This window comes from Silurus meridionalis, chromosome 23, assembly GCF_014805685.1.
Source record: "Silurus meridionalis isolate SWU-2019-XX chromosome 23, ASM1480568v1, whole genome shotgun sequence".
Lineage (NCBI taxonomy): Eukaryota > Metazoa > Chordata > Actinopteri > Siluriformes > Siluridae > Silurus > Silurus meridionalis.
The window spans coordinates 25,209,126-25,228,129 of record NC_060906.1 but is presented as its reverse complement, the minus strand read 5'-3'; the positions used below and the strand labels follow the sequence as shown (position 1 = coordinate 25,228,129).

Sequence of the window (19,004 nt, the reverse complement as noted above, 5' to 3'; positions counted from 1 at the left end):
TATATATATATATATATATATATATATATATATATATATATATATATATATATATATATTTATCAGTGTGTGTGTGTGTGTGTATTTAAATATATAATTTCTTTTATTTTTATATATTTATTTATTTTTAGTCAGAAATATGATCTAGTATATTCCCTTAAGTAGTAATATAGACTCAAGACTTTGACATTCGACTAAACCCCTCTACAGCCTTTTACATTCAGGTGCAATGGTCGGGTGTCCAAATACTTTTGGTGATATTGCACAGCTATGCCGATTGATTGACAGATGACTTTTCAGGGTTAAGTGAATGAAGAGAGAAACAATATAAATACACAGTATACTAATATATAGATATAGATATTTATAGATATATAAATATACATATATACATTTATATACATATTTACAGTAATTGTATAACTACACACTTAAAAAAAAAAAAAATCGTGCAAGTATGATCATTTGGATTTCCAAATTCATGGAACAGAAGCTGAATGTAAGTACACTTATCTCAAATATATTAAAATATCAAAAAATTATAACTGTTTTAAAATGTTCATAATAATAATGAAAGGTATGACAAGTATGATGTAAGGTCAGTTTTTTAAGAGCGCTCTGTGGGATAAAACTCATCCCACAGAGTGAAGCAGTGGTACGGCGTGTCTCCTGTGTGCAGGCAGAGGTGGTTTTGGAGACCAGTATGCTGATGAAAGCTCTTCCTACACAATGAGCAGTAATAGGTCTTCTCGGCCGTGTGGATGACCTGGTGTGCTCGGAGATGCCTCTTGCCTCTGAAACTCTTGCCGCACTCGGAGCAATGATAGGGTTTCTCTCCGGTGTGTATGCGCTGGTGTGTCTGGAGTTCATTCTGCCGGGTAAAGCTCTTCCCACACTGTGAGCAGCGATATGGCTTCACCATAGTGTGAACCAGAAGATGATCCTGGAGGTTACTGTGGCGGATAAAACTCTTGCCACACTCGGAGCACCGATACGGCTTCTCTCCGGTGTGGACACGCTGGTGCTGCTGGAGATAACTTTGCTGAGCGAAGGTTTTTCCACACTCGGAGCAGTAATAGGGTTTCTCCCCCGTGTGAACGCGTCGATGCCGGATGAGATTGCTCTGGCGTATAAAACTTTTGCCGCAGTCCAAGCAGCGGTGTGGCTTTTCTCCCGTGTGGACGACTCGGTGCTGCTGGAGATCGCTCTGGCGGATGAAGCTCTTGCCGCACTCTGAGCACCGATACGGTTTCTCTCCTCTGTGGATGACCTGGTGCTGCTGGAGGTAACTTGGCTGGGCGAAACTCTTCCCGCACTCCAAGCACTCGTACTTCGGTCCTCCGCCGTGAAGGCGCTCGTGTCTCTGCAGGTTGCACTTGTGGGCAAAGGCTTTTCCACACTCTGAGCAGCTATGGGGTTTTTCTCCAGTGTGAACACGAAGGTGTCGGTGTAGGTTACTCTGCTGGGAAAAACTCTTCCCACACACAGAACAGGGAAAGATGTCTTTCTGCACTTCTTCATCAGAGGTCTTAGTCTTCAGGTTCTCATATTTCCGCTGATGTTCTTTATAGTGCAATCTTCTGATGTGCTTCCGGAGGGAAAGTTCAGATGGGCAGGGAAGTGAACACCAGGAGCAGGAGAAGTCTTGTAACTGGGAAGGGTTCATTTCTGAAACAAAGAAAAATAATAATAAACTCAGCATGATTCAATTCAATTAAATTGACTTTGTCCCAAAGCAGCGTTACAGAATGTAAGAATTATAGAACTAAAATTTTAATAAGTGAAGTATGTGTATTAACATTTATGGCATTTGGCAGATGCACTTATCCAGAGCAACTTACATTTATATATTCATACAGATCTGGGGTTAAGAGCCTTGCTCAGGGGCAGGGAAGTGGCAGCTTGGTGTGGCTGGGATTTGAACCTTCCGATCCAAAGTCCAACGCCTTAGTCTAGCGCCTTAACCACTAAGCTACCACCTCCCCATATTTATTCCCAATGATGAAGCCTGGGGTGACTGTGGTGGGGGAAATACTCTCTTAGATGGTATGAGAGCGAAACCTTGAGAAGAACAGACCCATCCTCATCTGGGTGACACCAAGATTGTGATTATGAATCAAAAAAACAATACAAACACAAGAAAGTGAGAAAAATCATGAGCACCGGAGTGTGTGATTCTGAGGAACGTCCTTTCTACAGTTTAATACAGTCAGGTGGAGTTGTGGCACCAGGAGCTCCTGAGACAATAAATTAGCTCAACATATTCATGAGCTAAGAAAAGTTGGGAAAGTATTTGAACCAATGAAACTTAAAACTGAACATTACCACAGACTGTTGCAGTACATATGTAGCCTTCTTCATGTGTGTCTTCATCTTTTATATCCTTATTCCCACCATGCAGGTCCTCCGCAGGGTTGATTTGGCCCACAGATGTTCCTTCACCTGAAATTCCATTATCCACATCAAAACTGTGTTTTATACACACACACACACACACACGATCTAGTATATTCCCTGAAGTAGTAGTATGGAGCTCAAGACTCTACTACTCCCTGATATCTTACAGTGGTAGTCTTCATCGTCTGCTTCTTCCTTTATTACATGTTCCTGTATGTCCCTAAGTGTAACGTCCCCCACAGAGCTCCATCCACCTGAAAGCCCATCAGATTAATTTACACCACGACTGTGTATAAACAGTATCACAAATGATCACTAAAATGAGAGAAGTTACAGAGAAAGTCCTCATCATCATATTCTTCTTTTTTTATGCGTTTCTGATTGTCTACGGGGCTGTGGTGTCCCTCAGAGCCTGATGTTTCTCCACAGGTTTCTGTCTGCACATCTTCCAAAAGCTATGAAGAAAAATACTTATTCAGCAAAGTAATAATTGTGCAAACAGATCTTCCATGTGTATGAAAGTCTCATCGATATTTTTGCCCCCACACACATTTTAAATACTGAAGAAACATGTTGAAACCCTGTTTAGACCCTCCTAAGACCCCGCTGAGACCTGGTGAGAGCACCCTTAGACCCCACTGGGACCCACCTGAGATCCCTGTGAGACCCAGCTAAAACACACCCAAGAACCACCTAAAACCCACTGAGACCGCCCTAGACCCACCTGAGACCCTGCTGAGACCTGGTGAGATCCTTCAATTGAAATTGATATGTACTAAAAACTAACAATTATAATGATCAATTCAACTAAAGGAGTTAAGAAGCTGCAATGGTTGATGGCCAATTTACAGATACTGCAGAGTTCTTATCACTATATCTACATCCATAACATTTACCTGTGTGTAAACAGGAGTGTGTGGAGGATTTCTGCAGCCCAGTTGTGCCTCTGCTGATTCCATCATCGACCTTCAAACCAATAATCTGCAAAAAGTGGTTAAGAAAAGAGTGAGCAAAAATCTGGTATTTTTTTTAGAGAACATCTCATGGAGGGGAAAACAGAGGACTCACAATTCACAACTGGAGTGGCAAAACACACACACACACACACACACACACACACACACACACACACACACACACACACACACATCCAGACCTTCTCGTCCAACATCAGTGTCTGACCTCACACTCCTAAGCCTTGTGGAAAGTCTTCCCAGAAGAGTTGAAGCTGTTATAGCTGCAAAGGGTTTGACAACATCATATTAAATCGGATGGATTAAGAATCAGATGTTACTCAAGTTCATTTGCAAGTAAAGGCAGACGAGCAAATACATTTGGCAATATGGTGTATGTACACACACACACACACACACGCACACACACACACGCACACACACACGCACACACACACGCACACGCACACGCACACGCACACACACACACACACACACACACACACACACACACTATGTGGACAAAACTATTAGAACACCTGACTTTTCCAGCCATATCACTTCAACTAGGAGACCCAAACCTAATCCCTGTGCACAAAATCAGCTCCATGAAGATCTGCGTTCCAGGGGTTGGAAGATGTGAAAGATCTCCTGCTATAAAGCTCCAACCCTATTTACTGCACACAGGGCCTCCACACCTCACCTACATCAGTACATGACTTTACTAACATACATTGTGTTATAGTGGAAAAATAGTGGATCATCTTCTCAGAAGAGCAGAGGTTAAGGTGGAGGTTATAATTTTTTTGTTTAAATAACTTCCACTTCATTTAGACTTTAACTTAGTTCATGTCACTGTATGCACACATTACCTTTTATGGAGTTTTGTGGGCATTGCTGTATGCAAATGAGCTTTGGAATGTCATGAATGGTTTTAGAATATTGCAACTGATATACATATATACATAAATATATCAGTATCAAGTCGTGTGTTTCCCCCTCGGCCTTCAGTGATGTTCTACCTGAATCAATCCGCCATTTAATCCCATCATTACAATGCTACATCTACAGAAACCATCAGTATAATAAAGAAGTGCAGTAGATCAGAGCTGCATCACTCACAGGATCTCATACAGTCACAATGAACATCATCACTAAAGCAAGAAACCCAATGAACACAATTCAACACGTCTCCTTTCACTGGAGCCACAACTGCACCTCCACATAAATCATCTTCAGCAGAAGCATCGATATTCACCTCATTACATAGATTTCATGCATTTTTTTGTGCATAACGGTTTTCATATTATATATATATATATATATATATATATATATATATATATATATATACACATAGTACAGACCAAAAGTTTGGACACACCTTCTCATTCAAAGAGTTTTCTTTATTTTCATGACTATGAAAATTGTAGAGTCACACTGAAGGCATCAAGGGCTATTTGACCAAGAAGGAGAGTGATGGGGTGCTGCGCCAGATGACCTGGCCTCCACAGTCACCGGACCTGAACCCAATCGAGATGGTTTAGGGGTGAGCTGGACCGCAGAGTGAAGGCAAAAGGGCCAACAAGTGCCAAGCATCTCAAATAATGAAGACTACAGCAGGGGGCAGATCTTTCTCTTATAAAGCCCCACAGTTATGGAACAGCCTTCCAGTGTTCGGGACTCAGACACAGTCTCAGTGTTCAAGTCGAGGTTGAAAACTTATTTATTTAGTCAAGCCTTTTATCAGTAGATTTCTCTTAGGTAAAGGCTCAGATCTGGAGGGAACATGGATATAGAGTGTTTGGTGAACTGGTATATTTGTATGCTGTCGTCCCCTCACATTCACACGTTCACTCAGGTTTGTTGACGGTGGTGTGGTGGGTCGTCTCTTATCCCAGAGATCCCTCATGTCTGTGTTACCTTCTGGTTCTCCCTTTTAGTTATGCTGCCATAGCGAGTCTTGCCGGAGTCCAAACTGCACAGTGACATTAACTTTCATACACCAATAGTTACACTTAATAATCCATATCCTTCTCTTCCCGTCACCCTCTCTCTCTCTCTCTCTCTCTCTCTCTCTCTCTCTCTCTTTCGGTCGAGTTAAACATGCTCCTGAGGCTCCAGTGACCAGTGTTCCTGCCCCTCTCCCTCCTTGGATCTTCACACTTCTGTGCAGCTCGGGACGGTCTCTTAATTCGGAGTAGAACGGGTGCTTTGAGGACGGATTGGACTGTAGTTGGTGTCGGCGGTCTGCTGCACTGACTCGAGTGCAGTTTGCTTCTGATCATCATCACTGTACCCCACAACATTGTATATCTGCTTCAAATGGACATTTGGTGCAACCCAGATGAGGATGGGTTCCCTCTTGAGTCTGGTTCCTCTCAAGGTTTCTTCCTTATGCCATCTCGGGGAGTTTTTCCTTGCCACAGTTGCTCATCAGGGACAAACATACTTACAAAGAACATATTTATGTTTAATCACCACATTATCTGTGTAAAGCTGCTTTGAGACAATGTTCATTGTTAAAAGCGCTATACAAATAAAAATGAATTGAATTGAATTGAATCTCTCGGGGAACTCCTTCAAGACTGTTGGAAGACCATTTCAGGTGACTACCTCTTGAAGCTCATCAAGAGAATGCCAAGAGTGTGCAAAGCAGTAATCAAAGCAAAAGGTGGCTACTTTGAAGAACCTAGAATGTGACATTTTTCAGTTGTTTCACATTTTTGTTATGTATATAATTCCATATATAATTCCACATGTGTTCATTCATAGTTTTGATGCCTTCAGTGTGAATCTACAATTTTCATAGTCATGAAAATAAAGAAAACTCTTTGAATGAGAAGGTGTGTCCAAACTTTTGGTCTGTACTGTATATATATATATATATATATATATATATATATATATATATATATATATATATATATACAAAAAATATATATACATACAAAAAAAAATTATATATATATATGAGAAAAACACAATGTAATAATGATGTAATGTTTATGGTTTGTTCTCTAATCAACACCATAAACAGCAAATATTCAAATATAAATAACTTTGTATGTTTTATTTTTAATGAAACACAATGATAGCTGAACCATTCTGTGTGTGTGTGTGTGTGTGTGTGTGTGTCACAGCAGATCAGTCTGAACTTACCTCGGTTTTATATCAATAATGTACTGAAAATCCTTCAACACCGACAAAACCAAGATTGGATATAATATAAGTAGTTTCAGTCAAACAGCATTAAGATCAGACAGCAAATATATATAACATAATGATAATAAACAGAAAGCTGCAGCTTGTCTTCTTCTCTGCTGTGTTTACAGTAGAGATTATGTTTACAGCGCCTACTGATGGAGAAGTGCGGGTATTGCAGCTCAGTTATTATAATGGGAAAACCCCAACACTTTCCTGTAAATGTTTTTCAAGTCACTTTATTGTCAATTTAAATATATAAAGTACAAAGACCTACAATGTGTGTGAAAAGTGTATAAATACTGAGTGTTATGGTGCTTAAAAGACACATGCAGATTCCTTTATTTCTATATAACAAACTGTAATGTTCTGAAGATTCACTCTGACCAAATAAAATTTAGAAATGCCCAGACTTTATTTTATTTTCAGTGAAAAATCCTTCCTTAGCATGAAGAACAGCTTTACACACTCCGGCATCCAAACAGTTCGTTTATCCAAACGAAGCTAAAATACTTTGTAAAAATCTTCAAAGATGTTCTCCACTAGTTGGGCTAAAAATGTTGCAGAAACCAAACAATATACTGATACTGATAAAATAAAAAAGGATTTATTTATATAATCATTTCAGTTTAAAAGCAGTTTTGTCAATCAGCCTTGAAGTGATCTGGTTCATCTCCAGAAATCACCTTTTTTTGGAAAACATGAATTTTGTTCTTTGTTTAAATGTTCTTCTGGTGCCCCTGTAGTGGACTGCTGGCATGAAGTTTTATTCCTGGTGTGTGTTTTGGGGTGCCAATATTTATTAACTCTTTCTTTATTAGTAGAAAACACATAATAATAAACGTTTAGGAGCTAAATGTGAGAATGTTCTACCGCCTTTAGTGGACTTTGCTATTCTAGAAACTACTAGAAGTCCAGAGTTTTGAGATCTCAGGGAGCGTGATGGATTGTAGCGTGTTAGAAGACTGGAGAGATACATGGAGATAAACCATTTAGTGTTTTGTAGGTAAGAAGCAGTAGTTTGTAGTGGATTTGACAGGTAGCCAGTGTAGGGATGAGAAGATTGGGGTTATATGGTGATATTTTCTCGACCTTGTGAGACTCTGAGTGCTGCATTCTGGACAAACTGAAGCTTGTTTATTAATGATGCAGGACATCCACCTAGTAATGCATTACAGTAGTCCAGTCTGGAGGTCATGAACACATGGACGAGCTTCTCTGCATCAGATATAGACATGTTTCTTAAACATATTGCATAAATAAATATTTCTAAGGTGGAAGAAGCCTGTTTTTGTAATGTAGGTGATTTGATTTCCAGAAGACAAGTTTGTGTCTAAAATAACTCTCAGGTCTTTTACTGTTGAAGTAGTAGTTACAGCAGTGCCAAGCCGTGCATTTGGTACCTGGGCCTTCAGTGGGGACTTACCAGCTTATTCCACCTCTTAATTCCACCACTATCACGATGCAATTACAGAAATCATCAATACTACACAAAAAAAACAATATAACAACACGTGCATTACAGAGAGACATTTCACATCTGGAGGTGAAAACCAGTTTACTAAACCAACAAACCCAGTTACACTCCAAACCTCTACACTACAACCACAACTGTGCACCTACAACATCTGGAGCAGTTCACAATCAATATTTGTCTAATAACATGACAAAAAACAAATAAATAAATAAATAAAATACATCCTACTCACCAGAGATGCAGACTCAATGCATACTTACATAATGTACATCGCTCGTCAGAGGTTGTAATCCAGTGGTACCGCTCATATTCACTGGTCTGGAAGTGGAGAACAAACCCTTTCCCGGGCTGAGACAAGCTAGCTTCAGGGTTGGCTGACCTCTCACGATGTCTAGCTTTTCTGGAAAAATCTGCCCTTGAAAATTGATTTTTAAGAATGTCTGAGACCAAATAAATTTCTCTTCTTCTGTCAGCCATTGTGGATGTAAAATGTCTACCTCAGATGTAATAATGTGTTCAGAGCTACAGACATAAAGAAACAGACCCATTGCTAATATAGTCTAAGGTACATAGGCCGCACTATTTCTGAAGGCTCTGGGCAGATTAGATTGACATGGCAGCACATAGAGGTTGAATTCTGATTGGACAAATAATCGAACATCCACATACACGTACTGGAAGCAGTGCAGCCGAGAGAAACACTATGAAATGAAGAGAATAAACTGTTGGGAATAAATCAATACAATTTCATGGAACAAATATTAGAATTTCGGTTGTAAATGTAGGTCAGTGCTTCTGATAGTGTTTCGGCCAGCAGAAGGCCTTGCTGGCCCTGACGGCCCACCATTGATTTACAGTACATGCTTTCTAAACGCAGGTTAAAATGCTGGAGCTTCTGTGTACTGGTTTTATCAGAATTTAATAATAGAAAGTTATGCATCATCCAATTATTTAATTCTCCAAAACACTCAGTTAACCGAGCCAATTGAGATGTTTCGACTCGTTTTGATGAGAAATATAGCTGGGTATCATCAGCAAAATAGTGAAAGCTGATACCTTCTAATTATATTTTTCAAGGGAAGCAAGTATATTGTGAAAAGCAGGGGTCCTAAAACTGGACCTTGTGGCATCCCATAATTTACTTGCATTAATCTGATAGTTCTCCATTTAAATCTAGAAAATGGTACTGATCAGACAAATAGGATTTAAACCAGCTTAATGCCTGTTTCTGAATGCCAATGTTTGTAGGCGATTTAGGAGAAGATCATGATCTATAGTGTTGAATGCAGCACAAATATAGTAAAACTAACAGAGAGATGAAACCTTGGTCTAAAACTAAGAACAGGTCATTAGTGATTTTATCTAGAGCAGTTTCTGTGCTATGATGGAGCCTGAAACCTGACTGAAACTCTTCAAAGAAGATATTGATTTCTTGTAAGAAGGAACAGAACTCTACAGACACAATCTTTTCTAAAATCTTAGACATATAGACATATATATATATATATATATATATATATATATATATGAGTGACGTCTGCTCCGTGAGATAATAGTACTCATTTGGTTTTATCCATGTGTCAGTGAGACGAGACAGAGTATGTTTTGTCTCCTCTCCTATACTCCCTTTTCACCTATGACTGCATACCTGCCTATGCCTCAAACAGCATTGTAAAGTTTGGAGATGACACCATGGTGGTAGGCCTGATCAGAGGCTTACAGGGAGGAGATCCAGCACCTAGTAGCATGGCGTGAGGACAATAACCTGAAACACCAAGAAGACGAAAGAGATCATTGTGGAATTTAGACTAGCCGCCAATCACACTCACGCTCCCATTCACATCAACTGAGCTGCTGTTGAGCGTGTACCCAGATTTCAAGTTCTTTGGAGTCCACATCTCTGAGGATCTCACCTGGTCTCTGTACCCTTGTATCCTGATCAGAAAGGTACAACAGCGCCTGTTTTTTCTGAGGAGACTTAAAAACTCCTGTTTGTGCTACAGGATACTGGAGACCTTTTACTGCTGTACCATTGAGAGCATTCTCACTAACTGCATCTCAGTGTGGTACAGCTGCTGCACTGCTTCAGACCGTAAAGCCCTTCAGAGGGTGGTGAAAACTGCCCAACCAATCATCGGCACCCAGCTTCCCACTTTGGAAAACATTTACTGTAAATGCTGTCTGCAAAGGGCGAGGGGCATCATCAAAGATACCTCTTACCCCAACAATGGACTATTCACCCTTCTCCTATCGGCCAGATGCTACAGGTGCCTCAGAGATGCACAATAGACTGAAGAATAGCTGTAGCTGTTCTGAACAGAACAGCACTGAACAGCTGATTTAATACTGGATTGTAATTTTCTGTGTATTTTGCACTGTTAATCCACTACACATTTCTTTTCACACCATCCATAATTCACATTTGCACTACTGTACATTCCACCCATATTTATACTGTATATACTGTATCACACATACATTCATACATGTACATAACTATATCAAGTCATTTGAGTATATAATCTTTGCACAGTATATTGTATATTGTACTGTATATTACTATATATATATATATATATATATATATATATATATATATATATATATATATATATATATATATATATATATATCATATACAATATACTGTGCAAAGATTGTACATTATTCACCCTCATCCCTGTATATATGGACCTCATAACCTATTTATCTGCTGTTATTTATTGTAAATAAGTCACTTGTGCACATCTGGTTAGATGCTAACAGCATTTCATGGCTCTGTTCATGTACCTTGCACAATGACAATACATTTGAATCTAATCTAATCTAATCTAATCTAATCTATTTTGTCTGCACTGTTTGCACTCGGGTGTACACGATGCACTTTATGTGGCAAGGACATTTACTTTAGTCCTTAACTCTGTGTTCTGTTATGTAGTTTTATGTTGTGTGATGTAGCTCTATGTTGTTTAATATAGCACCATGTGCTGCAGCAGCAATATATAGTAGAAATAACAATAAAAGCTTCTTGACTTGACTTGAAGTACGAAGCTTCTTTCTTTTTCTTAAATTAAAGATTACAACTGTAATTTATAACTTTAAATATAACTTCAGTGTAGTATCCCTAATGAGCACCACTGTAATGGTGACTGTGGTGAAGGAAAAACTCCCTGAGATCAGGCATGAGGAAGAAATCTTGAGAGGAACCTCATCCTTACCCACAATTACAACTATCCTTAAATTACAGTTTCATCATTGCTGAGGTTATCCCTTATTCTAGAAGTAGGGTTAGACAACAGTGTCAAACAGTGACCTTTAAACTGGATCATATTTGGGAAGAAGGTGAAGTCTGCAGGATGTAGGGTGGGTGAGATGTGAGATCATGTTACACGTGTGAGGAGGAGCTTGGTGACAAAATAGCAGCAGTTTTGGCGCACTGACTTATTTAGGTCGGTGGAGGAGCAAATGTAAGGTCACGTCAGGCTTCAGGGATTCCTACAGACTCATAGCTTGAGGTTCTGCATTTTTCAAGTACGGATGGATAGTCACACCTCATTTCCACATTCAGTTCCGCTGAGCAGTTTGTGGTCTGGACACCTGCACAAAGAAAACCTTCCGCTTGTACCAGTTGTCAAGGCAACTCCAAAATCCACCCTCGAACCCCCAAAAAAAAAAAAAAAAAAGATTAATACTTAAACTTGAAACTTAAAACAGTAATGAAATTTTCTGTGTTCGGCATCAGAGCATGTCCCAGACGCAGCATCATCACAGCCTCATGGATAATAAGCATTTGTTACAGAGGGTACACAGGGGAAATGAAGTCGTGATAACGAGGAAAACTGCTTTCTTTATGTTGAGAACATCCACTGCCAAAAACAGTTATGGTTCTTATCCATGATGCTGCATCTGGGACATGCTCTTATGCCAAATTCACATAAAAAATGAAGTACTGATCAGGAGGGAACAGTGTGTATCATGTCGTGTTTAGGAGCAAACAAGAAAGAAATATTATAATGCATGTTGGACTTCTGTTCTATCCGCTGTAGAGTGAAGAGACGTGTGTATCCACCTGTTTCCTGGGGGCGCTGCTGTAAATAAACCGTTATGGGTAGAACTTCCGCCGGAAGTAGTAACCATAGTAGCAGTACTGACTGCTCTGGACAGACGGCAGTGTGGAGTGTTGATGTGCGTTTTGTTTTTCAGGTCTGGAGGTAAATATGATCACATGGCGTTAAAAAGCTCGGGAACGACGTGTGCTGTTCGGGGTTGCACGTATAACCAGACGAAGCTGAATCTGTGGCTCAGAGAGCAGTGTTTTATTCACAAACCCAAAGTTCGCTCTGAATGTACCTGCGAGAGAAGATACAGATTTCACCGACTTCCGAAAGAAGACGAAGCGAAACGACACTGGCTCCAAAACCTGAATTTAAAAAAGCCTCCTAAAACGCTGTACGTCTGCTCTTTTCACTTTGTGGATCAACAACCAACCAAGAACAACCCCTATCCCACTCTTTACCTCGGCTATGAGAAACCTCCAGACAACAACCCGCGGGTCTTCAGGGTGGAGGACACTTCCAGCTCTCCAGGTAACTTCACTCACCAAGAAGATTGTGCACATCTGTCTCATTTGTGATGAAACAACCCTGAACATGGGTTGGAGTGGAAGATCTCCTGCTATAGAGCTATGGTTATGAGGTGTTCCTTTAACCTTCTCACCTCCATCACTACCTGACTGATTAACACCTGTATGAATCTCCACAAAATCTAAAACATCTTCCCAGAAGAATAGAAGAGTCACAATAAGGAGAGAATTGTTATAATTAGTCATTAGCTGCATTGTCATGTTTTATTATTATTTATTATTCATAACTATAATCACAGTGGAGGATCTGCTTCTCAAATATAGAACCTTTTATTTTACTTCTGATCAGAGGAACAAGCTTTTTCTTCTTTCTTGTGTTCTTGTGATCACGACAGAATTCTTCTTGGTGAAAAGTTTCTTTGTCGTGATCACGAGAATGTTATAATGATCACGGTTATCATCTGTGATGATCTTGTGCACAGAAAACTATTCACTGATCAAACTATGTTACATGATGTGGAGATCTCGAGAGGATTCTGAGAGTTCGTCTCTGTGTGGACACGTGGCTCAAATTGTGATGTAATTGAATATTTGCTGATTATTAGTAAATAGTAAATAGTATTGCTGTGTTGTTGTTGTTATATAGGTGTAGTTAAGCTGGTTATCATGTTAATACCATTACAATTCTAATTCTAATGAGAAAGCAGCAAAAACAGCTTGATTGCAGTCAGTCAGCAGCTCCTACCAGCTCTTAGGAGGAACATCTGAAACAGCAGTGGCACAAGTTCACTGACGTCAGCAAGCTCAAGCTCAAATCCAAAAATCTCACTGTTTTACTTTGATCATTTACATATTTCTCTGAGATTCCTCCTCTATTTGTAAAATCTCATTTACCTCATGATCCGCTGTAGCGCCCCCTAACGGGAGAAGCCGAAAGAAAGTTTTGCTCCTATATTAAGATTGTTGGGGAATACTGCTCAAATGGAATAGAATAGACTTTATTTGTCACATATACATTACATCACAGTGAAATTCGTTCTTCGCTTATCCCAGCATGCTCAGAAGCTGGGGTCAGAGCTTAGGGTCGGCCATGATACAGCGCCCCTGGAGCACAGAGGGTTAAGGGCCTTGCTCAAGGGCCCAAGAGTGGCAGCTTGGCGATACCGGGGCTTAAACCCCTGAGCCTAACCCATTGAGCCTCCACTCCCCCGAATGCTGATGCTGAATAATTAATAATGCTGGAGGATATTGGCTGTTTTAACGCTAAGTAAAGCTGATCTACGCTAAATTACTTAAACATTTCTCAACGTGATCACAAGAAGAAAAATAGATATTATAGAGCATAGTTTTTTAGGACTTCTGTACATTTCGGCATCTGACCGGAAAAACCCGATTAGTAAAAATTTTTCACAAATGATTTCCTTACTGGGAATTTATAAGAATTAATTTTTAGGGAAATTTATATAAACTATTGTGTCATAAGCTGACATGCATGCAATCTAATACAGATTTTAGAAAATGACATTTTTAATATTAATAATGAATATTCTTATTGATCTTGTTTATGTTATAAATATTTAGATTATGAATGATATCTTTATTTTATATAGAAAAAAAAAGTAACAGCTCGAAGCTCTTTCCAAGCATAAAAGAAGAAATAAAAATAAAGACTTGAAAAAAAAAATAATAATAATATTACTGATAAAAATAATAACAATTTAATAAGTAAATAAACATATAAGAATTCATCCTAAAATAAAAAGATCACATAAAAGCTATTCTAAAAATGTAAGTTTTAAGTGTGGGGGGATTATATATTATATCTGACGTTCAGATTGTGAAGACGACCCCTGGGGTGAGAACAGGACCGTGTTTATGATTACAACAGCAGCTCAGGAGAACAGATAGATGAATCGAGTGCTTTATTCATTACAGATTACTGCAGCAAACAGGATGTAAATACACCAAGTATTCATCATGTCATAAAACGAGAGCTGAAAACAGTCCTCAAGTAAATCGAGTAATTCGAGTACGAAAAAAGGCAAATACATCGTTTACTGAATTTAACTACACACAGAGCACTGTGTTTCCCCACAGACCATTATTACTGACGCACCACCCGCTAACCTCTGGACCGCTCTGGGGTCTCGTTTACAAACGTGGGGCTGGAAATGTGCGTGTAACACAGAAGATGCTGACCAAAGAAAACGAAAAGTTTCCGAAGTTTGGGTTCATTTTAAACTAAAACATAAAGAAAACAAAGTACACTGCGTTTCCCTTCGTTTTAAATTGATTTTTATATTTTTATTAATGATTTTTATATGTATATATTTGTATTTGCATTTTGATGTCATATGGCAGTTAAATGCACTAAATGGGTCCAGTTTTCACAGATGTTCTTGTGCGTAATTTCAGTAATAAAATACATGCATTTTTCTAAAAGGCCAAATTTATTGGGACACCCAACTTTAACAACCAAAATGTGCTTCTTCTCCATACTGTTAGCACAAAGGTTTTGGATGCTGGAGTTCACTCAAACTAGCAGACCCAAACCTGTTCCAGATCTGCTTTGGATTGGAAGATGTGAAAGCTTTTGAACCGTATTGAATAGCTTTGCTATGAATGTGACTGCTGACTGCACCCCAGGAACTGAAGGAATCTCCGAAGGAATAGCTGAAGGAATCTCCACAGAAAATGTAGTGGAACATCATGAATTGTGATGAATTGTTATATAGGTCTTACAGAGCCACTAACAATTATTCCCTTTATATGAGAACAGAACGGTTGGGCTTGAGAGCCTTGCTCAGGGGATCTAATCTCACAACCTTCAGAGCAGAAGTCCTACACCTTAACCCCTGGGTTACCTCATAATTGAATCAACATAGTTTATATTAAATTAGTTTATATAAAGCTGATTCTGAAATTCTGTGCTTGATAATTATGTTTTATTTCTCCAGATTCTGGATCTTTTAGACAGTTTGTAATGGAGGCAGCAGAGGTGCTGCCGAGGCCTTCAGGAAAACCTCTACACACTCCTGCTCACTCACAGGTAAGTGTTAGGTGTTAGGGCACACCTGTGTGTGTCTTGTCTTTCACTTTGTTCATGTTAGAGGAACGCCACCAGATACAGTAGATGTTATTTATGAAAGCCAGGACGAGGGTGTGTAATCAAGCAGACCATCATACGCTGATATCTTCATGGTCTATAACCCTTCATGTCTTTTATGTTCCTCCTTGATCAATAGGTGTCTGAGGACATGAGAACAAACCATCGCAAACCTATTAAAAAGGAAGACAATACAGATAAAGGCCACCTCTGTAAGTCACCAAAACTTCATTTGGGACTGAAATAGCTTCACAAATCTCTGTACTGCAGTTCCAGACCGTGTTTGTGGAATTTCAGGTGGAACAGCGAGCACTGAGGGACACGTCACACCTGCACATGGAAAGAAACCTGTAATAAAGGAAGAACCTGACGATGAAGATTACCTCTGTAAGAAAAACAAAAGCAACTATTTAATTCTGTGCCTTAGAGATTGATTTGAAATAACTGTAAATAGTGCATTTTCCAGGTGAAGGAACATCAAACGCTGTGTTGCCCAGTCGCTCTTTGGACGACCAGAATGAAAAATATAAAATCATGCTTGTGAAAGAGGAAGAGTCCGACGAGGAAGGTGGCATGTGTACAACAACAGTTTGTGGTAATGCTGCTACTGTAACACTCACCAAAACTCACAAGAAAAATGAGACAGCTTTACAGCAGGTGGTCCACACCACCACTAACTGCAGAAGCACGTATAGCATCCTGGTCCTGAGTTTTTCCAAATATAGTCTGCTTTGTGCTTTTCTTCAAAAGATTCTGTGTTACACGTATAATTCAGCTCACTAGGTATATCATTAGGTACTAACGTCTCCACTACATCTACATACTTTGCGAAGATAGAGACAGGGTCTTGGTTTCCATTAAGTCTATCATATCCTTTGTCTTATCCAGATTGTTCCCTTGTTTACTTAAATAGGTGGATCAGAACATCAGTTCTGCAGATTAATCGGGACACCGATATTTGATTGGCTGTTAGCAAAAATCCTTACCGATAGTTTTTCCAGGTCAAGTCTGTTTCTGGAGTGGTTGAGAAGATCCCTCATCATTATACAGTACGAGAGTGGCCTCTAGAGGCAAATTACTGACACCACATGCTATGTCTTTTGACACGTGAGACACGTCAACATGCTCGTTCATGTTTGTTCATTAACTAAAGTTAACAGATAAAATTAACTTAATTTAAAAATGTAAATGATGAAATTAACAAAAATCACTTCTATAGCATTTCCTCTTCTTCTTCTTCTTCTTCTTCTTCTTTCGGCTTCTCCCCAGAGTCCAGAGCATTGATTTTACAATTATTTGTATTTTCTAAATATTTTAATAAGGTTTAGTAGTATTTTTTATGGAGTGTTATGTTTGTTTTTTACCCAGTATCCATTAAAAAAAATGGCGCAAATGTAAATGCTTTTTTTATGACTGACACACACACACACACACACACACACACGCACGCACACAAAAATAAGACAGAAAGGGATGAATATGGCTATTGACAGTAGTCCAGATGAAAAGTGTCCCAGTGTGATGGTCATTAAAGAGTCCATGTGCTGATAATAAAGTGACACTGAGGTGTGCCAGTCCAGTGTGAAGATCCAACTTAGCTATCTCTATCGGTAATATCCGCTATCACTCGACCTCTAGGAACGAACGCAGCTCTGTATTCCCACTCATGGACGAGGTAGGGCTGGCGGATTACCTGACTAGAACAGCATGAGGAACATGTGGCATGTGGTCAAAGCTGCTCCGTCATGCCATGTCACGTTAGCAGAAGATCTCGCTCTTGCACAGGTTTACAAGGAATATCAATGATGCTTTCCATTGCTTTTGGTCAGCCAGGAGTTAGAGTTTGTCTAACTTTTTATTCCATGCATATCTAATCGTTCTCATTTTCTTCTCCAGAAATGGATGACGTACAGGTCGTCTCCTGCTTCTGGTGTTCTTTGTCCTACACTTCTCAAACCGACCTCGAAAGCCACATTAGGAGAGCCCATAATGACGAATATGAGAAAGTGGTGATCTCCGGAGAGATTCAGAACCTAATATTTACTCCAGAAATACCTTCTGACTCCTTCCCAACCAAAGTTTATTGCTGCGTGCAGTGTGGGAATAGGTTTACCAACAAGAGCAACCTGAAAGCGCACGAGCGCACCCACACAGGAGAGAAACCGTATCAGTGTTCACAGTGCGGCAAGAACTTCACGCGCCAGAGCTCTCTCCAGCAGCACCAGGTGGTTCATACGGGCGAGAAGCCACATCGCTGCTTGGAGTGCGGTAAGACTTTTACTCGCCAGAGCTCTCTCCAGCAGCACCGGCGCATTCACACCGGGGAGAAACCGCATCACTGTGAGGAGTGCGGCAAACGCTTTCCTCGCCAGAGCGACCTCCACAAGCACCAGCGCATCCACACAGGGGAGAAGCCGTATCAGTGCTCACAGTGTGGCAAGAGTTTTAGCCAAAAGGGTAACCTTCAGACTCACCAACAAATCCATACAGAAGAGAAGCCGTATCAGTGCTCACAGTGCGGCAAGAGCTTTGCCTGGCAGAGTACGTTCCATACGCACCAGCGCATTCATGCAAGAAAAGCCATGTCAGGTGTCACAGTGTGAGAAGAGTCTTACCTGCCCGAGAGATCTCGTTTAATACAGATTCATGGTTTCACGTGTGATCATAATATTCTCAATATTAACATCATGAGATTTTTCAGCTCTTCAGGACACAACATGCTGTGGCTTTTTAATTTATATTTGATTTGTTTTTTCACCCTTGAGATTGAATTGGATCTGTAAATCGATCAGCGCAAAACGGATTTTATCTCTGTAGAACATTTAACATTAGAACTTGTCCCAAAGCTTCTTTACAGAAAACTTTCACTAGTAATTCATGCTGCTTGAATAAACCGGGCAGCTAAACTCTGTCTTCATATCTTCTTCTGTCTGGTGTTTCCATCATTAATACAATCCGGAATAAATAGAAGAGCCTGTATTTGTCACATATACATTACAGCACAGTGAAATTCTTTCCTTCGCATATTTCAGCTTGCTTGGAAACTAGGGTCAGAGTACAGGGTCAGCCATGATACAGTGCCCCTGGAGCACAGAGGGTTAAGGGCCTTGCTTTAGGGCCCAAAAATGGCAGCTTGGCAATACAAGGGTTTAAACCCCCGACCTTCTGGTCAGTAACCCCTGAGCTTTTACTCCCTGCAAAATTCACATGTATTCCAGTTTCTTGTACTGACTTGGGTGGGGTGAGGAGGTTCCTGGGGTGCAGTCAGCATTCACATTCATCAGC

General features: G+C 39.8%; 2 protein-coding genes across 8 annotated transcripts; one reads left to right on the top strand and one right to left on the bottom strand.

Annotated features, from left to right (window-relative positions):
- Nucleotides 1–349: 349 nt before the first annotated feature.
- LOC124376614 (zinc finger protein 525-like) lies at nt 350–7,401 on the bottom strand. Of its 7 annotated transcripts, none has more exons than XM_046835792.1 (7): nt 6,513–7,401; nt 3,554–3,634; nt 3,294–3,378; nt 2,732–2,852; nt 2,565–2,651; nt 2,326–2,442; nt 350–1,668 (listed from the first exon to the last, which is right to left on the bottom strand). In XM_046835792.1, exons 3-7 carry the CDS (start codon nt 3,357–3,359, stop codon nt 608–610), a joined length of 1,452 nt encoding a protein of 483 aa, XP_046691748.1. In that variant the 5' UTR covers nt 3,360–3,378; nt 3,554–3,634; nt 6,513–7,401; the 3' UTR covers nt 350–607. The 7 variants fall into 7 exon arrangements, with proteins under 7 accessions (XP_046691748.1, XP_046691750.1, XP_046691747.1 ...); XM_046835794.1 differs by having other exon boundaries at nt 3,580–3,634; XM_046835791.1 differs by lacking the exon at nt 3,554–3,634.
- A 4,750-nt stretch (nt 7,402–12,151) lies between these two features.
- LOC124376610 (zinc finger protein 391-like) lies at nt 12,152–18,643 on the top strand. Its single transcript, XM_046835781.1, has 6 exons — nt 12,152–12,617; nt 15,571–15,662; nt 15,859–15,931; nt 16,017–16,106; nt 16,186–16,314; nt 17,616–18,643. The coding sequence occupies exons 1-6, from the start codon at nt 12,215–12,217 to the stop codon at nt 18,320–18,322; spliced, it is 1,494 nt and encodes a 497-aa protein (XP_046691737.1). The 5' UTR covers nt 12,152–12,214; the 3' UTR covers nt 18,323–18,643.
- Nucleotides 18,644–19,004: the final 361 nt, after the last annotated feature.